General features: G+C 41.7%; 2 protein-coding genes across 3 annotated transcripts in view; one reads left to right on the top strand and one right to left on the bottom strand.

Moving 5' to 3' along the window:
* Positions 1–14,279, top strand: part of LOC126299292 (uncharacterized) — a 547,118-nt gene that overhangs the window by 480,312 nt on the left and 52,527 nt on the right. The window lies entirely within an intron of this gene.
* Positions 5,006–6,776, bottom strand: LOC126299291 (actin, muscle). Its single transcript, XM_049991084.1, has one exon. It carries the CDS (start codon positions 6,540–6,542, stop codon positions 5,412–5,414), a length of 1,131 nt encoding a protein of 376 aa, XP_049847041.1. The 5' UTR covers positions 6,543–6,776; the 3' UTR covers positions 5,006–5,411.

The raw sequence follows: 14,279 nt of genomic DNA, 5'->3' as shown, positions 1-14,279 counted from the left end.
GCCAGGTCGAGCACCTGCTTTAAGTAAACAATGCCCTAGCTACAAAAAAGGCCCTTTTCAGGGCCGACAAAATTTGTAAAAGACTTTCTGTACGCGAACTAACGGCTGCTGACGGGTTTGTTCTCGGTACTTCTTATCATGAAACTACAATAGAAGTGTCGGGACCTCTGCGGATACGCTCCCCAGGCCCCCAGAGTTGAAGGCTGGCGCGCTACCACAGTGCATCACAGCCTCCAGCAGGCAAAGTACTCGCGGTCATGCGTTGCCCAGAGTATCCGGCAACAGGGCAATCCCGCGGCCAATCGGAGTCAACTTTCCGTAGTTTAAAAATGGTGCGTTGTCGACCTGCACAACAATAGTGATTTTGGTTCCTACTAGCATCAGCTATCCAGGGTTAAAATTTCGTGACATGATTTTTCTCCACCCTGTAGATAAGGAACAGCAAAGAGAACCCCAGAAATCTCGTCTGTTTTACTTGATGACTTTCCGTCGATTACTATGAACTCTCTCTGACGAAATCACGAATCCAGTCATATAACTGATACGATATTCCGTGAACACGTAATTTCACTACAAGCAGCTTGTGTGATACAGTGTCAAAAGCCATCCGAAAATCCAGAAGTATGGAATCAATTTGAAATCCCTTGTCAGTGGCACTCAACATGTCTTGCGATTAAAGAGCTAGTTGTGTTTCACAAGAACGATGTTTTCTAAATCCGTGATGACTTTGTGTCAATAGACCGTTTTCTTCTGAATAATTCATAATGTTCGAACACAATATATGTTCCAAAACCCTGCAGGATATCGACGTTAATGATATGGGCCTGTAATTTAGTGGATTATTTTTACTACCTTTCTCGGATATTGGTGTGACCTGTGCAACTTTCCAGTCTTTGGGTATGGATCTTACATCGAGCGAATGTTTGTTATATTATAGAACTGGAAGACGACATAAATGAAGGTGAGATGAGAGACATGATACTGCGAGAAGAATTTGATAGATTAGTGAAAGACCTAGGTCGAATCAAGACCCCAGAAGTAGACGACAGTCCGTCCGAATTACTGATAGCCTTGGGAAAGACAGCTATGATCAAATTCTTCCATCTGGTGAGCAAAATGTATGGAACAGGTGAAACACTCTGAGACTTCAAGAAGAATATAATAACTCAAATTCCAAAGAAATCGGGCGGTAACAGATGTCAGTATCACCGAATTATAAGTTTAATACTAATAGAATTCCTTACAGAGTAATGAAAAAACTGGTAGAAGGCAGCATCGGGAGTGATCAGATCGGATTCCGGAAAAATGTAGGAACAAACGAGGCAATACTGACCATACGTCTAAATTTAGAAAATAATCTGCGTTTATAGCATCTGTAGACTTGATAAATGCTTTTGACAATGTTGACTGGGGTACTCTCTTCGAAATTTTCAAAGTATGGGTGTAAGGCTATTTGCAACTTGTACAAAAACGAGACGGCGGTTATAATAGTCGAGGGGCACGAAAGGGAAAGAATTGTAGCGTATACCCCATGTTAATGAGTCTGTACATTGAGGAAGCAGTAAAGGAAACCAAAGAAACATCCGGACTAGGAATTAAAAGTTCAGGGAGAAGAAATAAAAACAAGGTTTGGCGGTGACATTGTAATTCAGTCAGAGGTAGGAAAGGACTTGGAAGAGCAGTCGATAGAAATGGACAGTCCCTTGAAACGAGGATATAAGATGACTTCACCAAAAGTAAGACAAAGGTAATGGAATATAGTCGAAATAAATTACGTGACGCTGAGGGAATTACATTAGGAAATGAGACACTTAAAGTAGTTGATGAGTTTTGTTATTTCAGCAACAAAACAACACATGATGGCCGAAGTAGAGAGTATGTAAAGAATTAACTGCCAATGGCAAAAAAATTGTTTCTGAAGAAGAGAGTCGAATATAGATTAAAGTTGTAGTAAGTGTTTTCTAAAAGCATTTCTACGGAAAGTAGCCATGTATGGAAGTGAGATATGGACGAGAAACAGTTTAGACAAGAAGAGAATAGAAGATTTTGAAATGTACTGCTATAGAATATTGTTGAGGATTAGATAGGCAGATCACGTAACTAATGAAGAGGTACTGAATATAATTGTGGACAAAAGAAATTTGTGAGACAACCTGACTAGAAGAAGGGATCGGTTGGTGGGTTAGAAGAAGGGATCGGTTTGTAGGATACATTCTGAAGCATCACGTGATCAGTAATGAATCTGTCATATACTTTCCCAAAACTGATTTTATGTATTCCTTCTACTTTAAATAGATCTGAGCACATATTGCTAGATATTTAACGGTTGTTAATGTTTCAAATATTTGAACATCAAACAGTAATGAATCTTTCTGAATATTTACGGACAATAAGCTACATTTTTACGTGTAGGGTGAAGTGCAAAGCTTTTATGTCCATTACCCCGCCACCCCCACCCCCCTCCGGCCACTTACCCCTCTATCTGATCTCTAGCCTCATTTATTGTTACTGCAGTCGAAACCTCCATTCTGAATTGAAGTCGTTGAAACTGAATGGACAAATCGGTTGGAATCACTGATGTACGGTGTATGGGAGCAACCTCTCCACCTACTGATTCTCTGAGTACAGTAGCTTCAACGACAGTGTCTCTAATAGTTTCAATCTGCAAATGGGCAGCCGTAAATAAACCTTTCCTGTTTTCTGCAAAACCGACGGCAAGGAAGAAAACAAAACGGCACATTGTATACATTTTCACAGTACAGAATACAACAGCACACTACTTTATTTCTCTCATTCGGTCTTAACAGAACACCTGTTCGTCTTTAAAATATGTATATAGCTGATGTCCGTCTGAATGACTATTAGTATATCATGTAAAGATTTGAAGGAAATCGGTCAAGAGATTTTCCACACTTTTGCCAACAACGTTTCTCTTTTGTTCATTTATATACCATATATATTAAAAAACATGTAGCATATGTACGTCTGAAAGTTTATTGGAGTATAGTTTAAAAATTTGAAGTAAATCTCCCAAGAACCTTTAGAGATTTTTGATAACAACGTTAAATTACGACTTGTCTTGGTTTAGATGTATAGATTTCAGATATATATTAATATACCGTGTATATTTAAAATATGTAGTCTATGTCGGTCCGAACATTTATTGGAGTATCGTCTATAAATTTGCAGTAAATCGGTAAAGAACTTTCCGAGATTTCTCTAAAACAACTTTCCCTGTTAGATAGCGTATGTATATTTATATACCACATGTTTTTAAAAATATGTATAGCCCATGTCTGTCCGAACGTTCATTAGAGTATCGAGTAAAATTGTGAAGTAAATCGGTCAAGAACTTTTCCTGATTTTTAGTAACAACGTTAAACTATACGTTGTGTTTTCACAGTACTATAGGTATGAAGATGGTATCAATAGTGACGATTATCTTAATGTAATTTAGCAACATCCAAATTGAATTTTGTGTCAAACCTGTGACAAGTTCAAATTAAAAGACAAATGATATACACAGAGTGCAGTCAGCAACTTTATTTGTTCGATGCTCGACGCGTTCACCTACAGTCCTACATCTCCCTGTTGACTGTCCCCATAAATATGAAGAAATAAAAATCTTTAAACGCCTCGTCAAACCAATACATAATATAAAAAACTGTATGCAGCACATTTAGTGTTTTGTCTGAATGTAACTTTTGGTACATCACTCGAGAATTCCCCTGACAAGAGGACATAGTAAGTCACTTTAATTAATTCCAAGGTGTGCGTCTCACGTCATAAAATTTACTTCCCACCCTCATAAAACGAACGCAGAATTGCTCTTTAAGAACAAATCCGTCGGCCGGAGGCTGCGAGTTAATAAGACCTGCGAGGCTGTTGGCACAGTCCTGTCTGCTGAGTCGCTGCCAACAGCTTCGTACCAGAATACACGCGCGGCTAGGGAAAGCTCTGCTTTCAGTTCTATTCTCGTATTGCCAATATTTTTCACTTTCACCGTGTCAAGGAGTCGCGACCTATTATACATCACGAAATTTTGTATGTCAATTTTGTCTCATAAGAAGTATAAAGCACAAAATAACTAAACAAATTACACTTAATTTATATGACTTCTCTCTTAACTGTACACATCGTAATGAACAGAACGAGAACAATTTTCCTGCTCATAAAAATGAGATTGCACCTAGTGGGTAGTGATTCATACATCACGTTCTCTATGTTCATGGGATTCTTCGTATGTAATCAAATCACAGACGATGGACATTTCAGAATCACATAAATAGGTTGGTATGACGCCAGTGGGCTCATGGAATGAGAAAGGATGATGATTATTCGACACCAACGATAATTATACGTTCTTCTCTGCCGTTGCAGCGAAAGCCATAGCGTAGTGATTTAAATGGATTTTGATTTCATCATTTCCAATAACCAATATATTAAAAAACGAAAGCTAAACTTTAATTAGATTAAAGCAATTCTTAAGACCAATTAATTAGCCCTATGGATGGTATAGATGGAAATGTAAGGGTTGGGGAGGATGGGATGTTTAAATTTTATCGTGAAATCGCTAATACGCTTCACACTCTCACAGGTACGTTTCCCCGACATCATATTGTTCATGTTTACATGCATACTCTTGCTCTACTTACTTTCTTTTGTTTTTTGCTTAACTCTCTTTAGCTGAGAACATGATTTGCAATAACACAATGTGATCAAGAAATTACAGGATACCCAGATTCATTTAGAGATGAGATAAGTCGTGCCGTTTGTTTCTTTGGAATTAGAGGGGAGAGCGATAAAAAATTGCACAATTTCTTATCTTCTTTCATATTATCTCCATTGGCGATTCTATAGGCCAAAGTAAAATAAGTTGAAACACAATGAATCTGGGGTTTATAAAAGAAATTGATTTCGGAATTTGCCTTACAGTTTTCAATAAATTGCCATGTAGGTCATATAGGATATGTAAGGAAATATAAGGCACAAATAAAACAAACAGTCATCGATAGTTTCTTTAATATATTTTTGTGCAATGATGTATCGATATGTACATTATAAAGTTCTCAATGTGAGCACTTTCGAAATAATAGTTCTTCTCTCACATACATAAATAAAGTAATAACGAATAACTCTCGTAAAAAAAGCAATTCTCTTTGTATATTTCTAAAATAAGATGTTAACACATTATGTGACCGACAATAATGACAGGTGTTCGTAGAATGAAAATAATATCAGTAGTAACTATATCGTTCGTTTTGCAGTAATTGAACGCGTGCATAACAAAGGCCACTGAGTCGGATTTCCTTACATGAGAACGCAAAACAGAAAAATGATGATGTGTAGATGGGAGATGATGGAGCCGTTTGCTGGACAACCGCTGCGAATTGGCTGCTCTGAGTCGCAATTTAGAAGCACTTGCGGTGGACGATGCCGGGGCCGGATTCGTCGTATTCCTGTTTCGAGATCCACATCTGCTGGAAGGTGGACAGCGAGGCGAGGATGGAGCCACCGATCCAGACGGAGTACTTCCTCTCAGGGGGAGCGATGATCTTGATCTTGATGGTCGACGGAGCCAGGGCGGTGATCTCCTTCTGCATCCTGTCAGCGATACCGGGGTACATGGTAGTACCGCCGGACAGTACGTTGTTGGCGTACAGGTCCTTACGGATGTCGACGTCGCACTTCATGATGGAGTTGTACACGGTCTCGTGGATACCGCACGATTCCATACCCAGGAAGGAAGGCTGGAAGAGGGCCTCGGGGCAGCGGAAGCGCTCGTTGCCGATGGTGATGACCTGGCCGTCAGGCAGCTCGTACGACTTCTCCAGGGACGTGGAGGCGGCCGCGGTCGCCATTTCCTGCTCGAAGTCCAGCGCCACGTAGCACAGCTTCTCCTTGATGTCACGGACGATTTCCCGCTCAGCGGTGGTCGTGAAGCTGTAACCGCGCTCTGTCAGGATCTTCATCAGGTAGTCGGTAAGGTCGCGACCGGCCAAGTCGAGACGCAGGATGGCGTGGGGAAGAGCGTAACCTTCATAGATGGGGACGGTGTGGGAAACGCCGTCTCCGGAGTCGAGCACGATACCGGTGGTACGACCGGAGGCGTACAGGGACAGCACGGCCTGGATGGCGACGTACATGGCGGGCGCGTTGAAGGTCTCAAACATGATCTGCGTCATCTTCTCGCGGTTAGCCTTGGGGTTGAGGGGGGCCTCGGTGAGCAGGATGGGGTGTTCCTCTGGGGCGACTCGCAGCTCGTTGTAGAAGGTGTGGTGCCAGATCTTCTCCATGTCGTCCCAGTTGGTGATGATGCCGTGCTCGATGGGGTACTTGAGGGTGAGGATACCTCTCTTGGACTGGGCCTCGTCTCCTACGTAGCTGTCCTTCTGCCCCATGCCCACCATGACTCCCTGGTGGCGGGGCCTACCCACGATGGACGGGAAGACGGCTCGCGGAGCGTCGTCGCCCGCGAAGCCCGCCTTGCACATTCCGGAGCCATTGTCCACGACCAGAGCAGCAACGTCGTCGTCGCACATGATTGCGGTGTAGGTGTCGGGTCCTGCAGCGACTGAGCGGCCAGTGGCGGCGGCCGCTACTTATACCCTCGCCGGACTCCGGGAATAACTCGCGCCTTACAAGGGCGCGGCGCCGCCCACGCGCCTCCCACGGCCGCCTGCCATCTACGGGCGCTGCAGCCGCCGGACGCCACGCGCCGCACAACGTCACGTGACGCACTAATATCGCCCACGTTCAAATATACTACATACATTCGCACCTCCTTCGGAAATACCGAAGTCTGCACTCTCTTTACTTTTTTCTCGCGCGGTATCCGTAGATACCCCGCAGTTCCGAAGCGCAGCGGCGCTCGCTTCTATTCTGATCCGACTGGCATCTATTTTTGCATAGTTAGCGTATAAATCTAAATACGACATAAAATTCGAAATATGCAATAAACGGAATTATGAAATCGGCTGGAGTATATCATTCCGATCGCCTAGTAAAGTGATTCGCACGTTTAGTGGATGTACAACATGTACATTATCTAATAATTGTGTCTTTCTAAGTCGTTAACTCGTGTAACCCAATATTTGAGTAACAGTATTTAATCCGTATTATTTCCAATAAGTATTTGGGTTTGTGCGTTCTTCCTGTGTGATATGACACAATTTTCTCGGAGGAGAAATACTTCGTTTGAAAATTTCGTACATCCAGAGATCTGTTTCGCTACTCATCTGCGACGACATTCCCTAGTGAATTATATGAAGGAATACGAGTCTAAATTATTAATAATTTTTACTTCTAAATAAAACCGTCAGCTGTTTTCCACGAACATTACGAAATTGCACTCTACGTAGGTCACCTATAACTGAAAGGTTGGCCATTGAAGTTAACATTAATGACGCTTTAGGAGCATTAAATTGGTTTAACGAAACGAGTTAAGCAAAAACAGTGTGGAAAAATATATATGAATTCGGAAAAGAGCTTCCGTTGAGCGTTTTAATGTGGAAATCTTGTTTCTAATCGATTACTTTTCCATTGAGAACTTTTTTCTATCTGAAAATACCTAACTGTAGGCGGCTACTGACCAACCTGAACGTTCTTTTGAATCCAATATTTTCAATACTCCTCTCCTGTAACTCGAGACAGATACTGAAAGTTTTACGTACTCTTCGTAATTCGAGACGTCAAAATGTACCCGGTCTGAAGTAGTAAGAGTAGTGTGTGTATAATCGCTTATTAACGTAAAGGAAACTCGCTTTAAGACAGTCTATTCCTGCACGAGCGGTTTCCATTGTGTTTAGTTGTTCGGCAAGCAGTAATTCAATATATTTCATTTAAAATATGGAACAAGTGAAGTCAAAGCTCCTTTGCTGTGCAGACTACCATCTCAGTTTTTTATTGGCCGGGAAATCGTTATGTTCCACTCTAATGACTGCCGTTTTTTTTTTTCTTCCATAGGGAATGATATGAGACTCTCATGTCATTGAAAATCAATAAATTCAGCGATCTAACAATTCGCCGAAAACTTGCCTATAGTTGTTCTTGGAAAGAATTTCTCAGTGAAAGTGTCATCGCTGTTCTCAAAATCTTTTCCTTGGCTATGAGACAACACAGCTTCTTTCAGTTTAAGAATTTTTTTCAATTTATGTTGATCAACAAGGACTGTGCTACAATTTAAATCCCTGTTCTTTACTTATTCTTGCCTCATTTGTAATATTGGTTCATCTGCTCCCAAATTTATATTTCTTTCCGTTTTTTATACTGCTCTAGTTTTCATTTTTTCCCGGAGATATCTAAATTTACATCATCATTCATAAGACATCTATCGTAATTTCTGATTCTTGAGCATTGTTGTGTACAGACCTTCTTCTGATTTCCGAGACTTTCTTTCCAAAAATACTGGACTATTAATCACCTTAACCCACACTCATCCACTTCGATAATGCCTCTATGAAGTATCATCCGTAGCCCTAACATTGTCGTTCTTTGTCATCAATCCTAAAGTTGGTTTGACGCACATCTTCATTTGTATCGCTTGCCAGCTCTCCTCTTGAGCCGTGCGGGGTAGCCGTGAGGTCCAGGGCGCCTGGTCACGGTTCGCGCCACACCCCCCGTCGGAGGTTCGAGTCCTCCCTCGGACATGGGTGTGTTGTCCTTAGCGTAAGTTAGTTTAAATTAGATTAAGTAGTGTATAAGCCTTGGCACCGATGACCTCAGCAGCCCATAGGAACTTACCACGAATTTCCAAAATTTCTCCTCTTTTTTCACATGGCTCTGAGCACTATGGGACTTAACATCTGAGGTAACCAGTCCCATAGAACTTAAAACTACTTAAACCTAACTAACCTAAGAACATCACATACATCCATCCCCGAGGCAGGATTCGAACCTGCGACAGTAGCGGTCGCGCGTTTCCAGACTGAAGCGCCTACAACCGCTCGGCCACTGCGGCCGGCTTTCTCCGCTTGATTTCAGTACAATTTCTGAGCCCACGCTGTCAACCATCTGCCTTGTATGTTCACATCTAGGCCTGCCCCTAAAATTCCTTTCCTTCGATTACAGTTTTCATCAATGACTCCTATCGTAATATTTTATTCTATCTCGTCGGGTTAATGAGTTGTTACTTACGCATTTTTTTCTCATTGATTCGTTACAAAATGCCTCTTGCAATCTATCTGATCAACAGTCTCACATCACATTTCAAAGTCTTGTAATAGCTTCAGTTTTGTTTTTCTCACTGTCCATGTTTCTCAAAACGTGTTCTCCAATTATAGCTTTTCATGAAATCTTTTCTTGTCTGAAGGTTTATTCATATTAGCAGCTGAATCTTTCTAAAGAAACCATTTTTCCCATGTGCAGTCCCTGATATGTCGTTCACGCAATTGCGTTCTTTATGTTTTCTATTTGTGAGACAGCAAAATTCACCTTCATCTTCAAGAGTTTCTTGTTCACTTTCAACGTTTAGCCATTCAGCCTACTCACCTGCTGCTCACACCGTGACCTTAGTTTTTGATTTCTTTATACGCATATCATAGTCATCAATTAGCGCCTATCCCATCGTATTAAGGACTCGATTCATTTCCTCTTCACTTTCTGCGACACTGCTACATCATCAGCGAACAGTGTCACACTGACTTTCTGTCCGTGATAAACCATCCCCATTTCGACACAGTGCTTTACTTCGTTCATTCATTGTTTAGTATATGAAATAAATAATAGTGGTGACAAAGACCAACCTTTCATTGTACCTCTGCTGATTTTGGCGTCTTGTACTCTTTCTGCAGTACCGACTACTCCTGTCCACTTCGAATAGAGAGAATGAATCACCTTTCCAGTCCTGTAGTTGTTACCACACTTTTTAACAATGGAGAGCATTTTATTTCATTCCATATCCATAAATTCAGATGTATGTTTCCTTCTTTTTCTTAAATTTGCGCTTTCTTTTCAACCAAAATGTCAAAACTGTTTCTCAGGTGCTCCTGATGCTTCTAAAATCTCTCGCTTTATTCAGAAGCGTAATAATTACAGTCTTTTTTAAATGTGGCGGAACTTCCCCGCCTTCGTAAATGTTATCCACCAGCTTTATAGATGCTCCATTCTTTAGCCTGAATACCGTAATAGTTCCACCGGTATTCGGTCAGTTCCTGAACGTTAATTCCTTCCGAGATAGTGCATAGCTTTTGAATTTCAGAAATTAGGGCATTTCTCCAGATAATTTCCATGCAATTTGATTAAGTGCACGTGGTTATTTTTGTTAAACTTTCTGTTTTACTTTCAACTTGACTTGATGTGACAATGTTAATGTTAATGTTTGTATAAAGCTGAATTTTACTGCTCTGTATTTTGGTTATTTTTTGTAATTTGCTGCCGGTTTTTATAATGGAAACACACGGAAGGATAGCAAATAACGAAATTTTGCTTATTTTGCTTATACAGTACAGCAGGAAGAATACATAATTAAATCTGTGGATTATCTGAGGGGTGTACAGGGTGCGACATTGGTAAGGCATCGACTTAAACTGAACTTAGAGGAGAGATAAGGATACGTCGTTCCACGCTACCTCATCTCTCTGACAAAGTTCATCAATCGTAGTGATTTTCATTGGTGGATGGCAGGTTCCCGTTAACGCGCGATGAGATGAATGCGTGAGAGATGTGGAGAACATGGTGGTCACGGCAACAGTCGAACTCCCTCTCTATCGAGGTATGCCAGGATAGCACGGACAACATGTGATCCTGCGTTATCTTGTTGAAATACAAGCTCACGGAGACCTCGAAGATGCGGCACAGCAACCGGCCTGCCCTCATTATGTCTTAAATCCACGGCGGAACAAGCAATACGTATTTGCGGGCGACAGCTAGTCCTGTGGGGTGTTGAGTTCATGTATGACGAAAAGTATGAGATGTACCCATCGATTCCATATGCTCGCGACAGTCGTGGGACTCTGATCAACGCGAGCAGTAAAATCGCGGAACAACAAACCGCAGTCTCGATACCCTAGGATCCTTCCGCTGTCGAATTTCGACACGTACCAGTTTCTCCTTCTTACACGGGGAATATGCGATCTTATCACAAACAGCCGAGATTCAAAAGCATTTTGTGTTTGAGAAACCCACCTTTTAATCTTCCCCTGTGTACAGATTGCGTTGCAACCGAGACTCGAACTCGGGACCTTTGCCTTTCGTGGGCAAGTGCTCTACCAACTGAGCTATCAAAGCACAACTAACGCCCCGTCCTCACAGCTTTACTTCTGCCAGTATCTTGTCTCCTACCTTCCCAACTTTACAGAAGCTCTCCTACGAACCTTGCAGGACTAGCACTCCTGAAAGAAAGGATATTGCGGAGACATGGATTAGCCACAGCCTGGGGGATGTTTCCAGAATGAGATTTTCACTCTGCAGCGGAGTGAGCGCGGATATGAAACTTCCTGGCAGATTAAAACTGTGTGCCGGACCGAGACTCGAAACATCCCCTAGGATGTCGCTAAGCCATGTCTCCGCAATATCCTTTCTTTCAGGAGTGCTAGTCCTGCAAGGTTCGTAGGAGAGTTTATGTAAAGTTTGGAAGGCAGGAGACGAGGTACTGGCGGAAGTAATGCTGTGCGGACGGGGCGTGAGTCGTGCTTGGGTAGCTCAGTTGGTAGAGCACTTGCCCGCGAAAGGCAAAGGTCCCGAGTTCGAGTCTCGGTCCGGCACACAGTTTTAATCTGCCAGGAAGTTTCAATTTGAAATCTGTTACATGCCACCTATATGGTGTTTCATTTTTAATGTTTAACGAGTGCTGTACCATCACTTCCACTAATGACATCACTATTTCCACCACAACAGAAACTATCTATGAAATTAATAATTGTGCAAAAAATTAAATGAATGGATATATGGGGATGAGATTGGTGAAGCTGCAACGACATGAATAATATAAGTGCACATCGTTCAGATACAGTGAACCTGTGGGGTAATGATTATGTAGTGAAGAACGACATTTTCATGCCCGTACAGGATTTCGTAATTATCACGAGCAGTCGCCTTAACCATTAGGGTCGCTGAACTCTCCGCCTGGCCTGACTCAAACTCCCATTTCCACGGATGTTTCCAGCTATGAATTTTTATTGGTCTCGATAAGCAGGAAATACGATTTAGCACGAATACTAAAAGCCAGATCTCGCTGAACTCAACGTCCTCCTCTTTGCTGAAAGCACTCGGCAATATGTACTGCCTCCACCGCTGCAACTTAGAACAGTAGCTGCTCCTGAATGGCACAGCCCGGTTCTTATCAAAATGAGTCCTGTGTTTCTTGTCTACGAAGACTGTATCGTCTTTGTGATCTTGTGTTCGTTTTTCCACATTTCCCTTTGTAATACTCACGTCCTTCTTCGTGGAAAAATTGAACACACACTGATTGCTGCCACTACAAGGCCGAAATCTGTTTTAGTTATGTGTATGATGTAGTTTTATGGTGGATGCACAGCAGAAAGGACCTATGCCTAGCTCATGAACTACTGGGTAAGGTTCCCGGCGTCAAATCTTTTAAATATTTACAATTAATAGTCAAAAGCTATATTAATTAGGACGTATACCTAAAGTCTGCAACAAGTAACGTGAATAGGAAGACCTAGATTTGTGGGAAGAGTTTTGGGAAAATGAAGTGCATCTGTAAAGTAAATCAAGTACAAGATACTAGTTCTACCTTTTCTGGAGTATTTCTCCAGTGTTAGGAGTCGTTATATCTCACTAGGGGTAAGATAGATACTGCCTACAGGAAAATTAAAGAGACCTTTGGAGATAAGAGAACCACCTTTATGACATCAAGAGCTCAGATGGAAACCCAGTTCTAAGCAAATAAGGGAAAGCAGAAAGGTGGAAGGAGTATATAGAGAGTCTATACAAGGGCGATGTACTTGAGGACAATATTATGAAAATGGAAGACGATGTAGATGAAGATGAAATGGGAGATACGATACTGCGTGAAGAGTTTGACAGAGCATTGAAAGACCTGAGGGAAGCAGTGGTTGGGAAAGGAGTGAGACAGGGTTGTAGCCTCTCCCCGATGTTATTCAATCTGTATATTGAGCAAGCAGTAAAGGAAACAAATGAAAAATTTGGAGTAGGTATTAAAATCCATGGAAAAGAAATAAAAACTTTGAGGTTCGCCGATGACATTGTCATTCTGTCAGAGACAGCAAGGGACTTGGAAGAGCAGTTGGATGGAATGGACAGTGTCTTGAGAGGAGTATATAAGATGAACATTAACAAAATCAAAACGAGAATAATGGAATGTAGTCGAATTAAATCGAATTAAATCGGGTGATGCTTAGGGAATTAGATTAGGAAATGAGACACTTAAAATAGTAAAGGAGTTTTGTTATTTGGGGAGCAAAATAACTGATGATGGTCGAAGTGGAGAGGATATAAAATGTAGATTGACAATGGCAAGGAAGCGTTTCTGAAGAAGAGAAATTTGTTAACATCGAGCATAGATTTAAGTGTCAGGAAGTCTTTTCTGAAAGTATTTGTATGGAGCGTAGCCATGTATGGAAGTGAAACATGGACGATAAATAGTTTGGACAAGAAGAGAATAGAAGCTTTCAAAATGTGGTGCTACAGAAGAATGCTGAAGATTAGATGGGTAGATCACATAACTAATGAGGAAGTATTGAATAGGATTGGGGAGAAGAGAAGTTTGTGGCACAACTTGACCAGAAGAAGGAATCGGTTGGTAGGACATGTTCTGAGGCATCAAGGGATCACCAATTTAATATTGGAGGGCAGCGTGGAGGGTAAAAATCTTAGAGGGAGACCAAGAAATGAATACAGTAAGCAGATTCAGAAGGATGTAGGGTGCAGTAGGTACTGGGAGATGAAGAAGCTTGCACAGGATAGAGTAGCATGGAGAGCTGCATCAAACCAGTCTCAGGACTGAAGACAACAACAACATGAGGTCGTCATGACGCAGAGAGACGCGTTGCTGTGATGGTAGCAGATCGGTATAGCCCATACAAATGTGTAACAGAGATTCCCGAGCAACTTAAATGTGAATTACATCTATACTCTTCAGATCACTGTAAAGCGCATGGCAGAGGGTACGTCCCACTGCACCAGTTATTAGGGCTTTTTCTCGTTGCATTCACGTATAGAACACTGGAAAAATTATTGTTTAAAGGCCTCTGTGCGTGCTGTAATTAGTCTAATCTTATCCTCACGATCCCTATGGGAGCGATATGTAGTGAGTTGTATTATATGCCTAGACTGATCATTTAAAGCCGGTCCTTGAA

Source organism: Schistocerca gregaria, chromosome X (assembly GCF_023897955.1).
Source record: "Schistocerca gregaria isolate iqSchGreg1 chromosome X, iqSchGreg1.2, whole genome shotgun sequence".
Taxonomy (NCBI): Eukaryota; Metazoa; Arthropoda; class Insecta; order Orthoptera; family Acrididae; genus Schistocerca; species Schistocerca gregaria.
The sequence above is the reverse complement of the archived record's forward strand: the minus strand, read 5'-3'. Positions and strand labels throughout refer to the sequence as shown.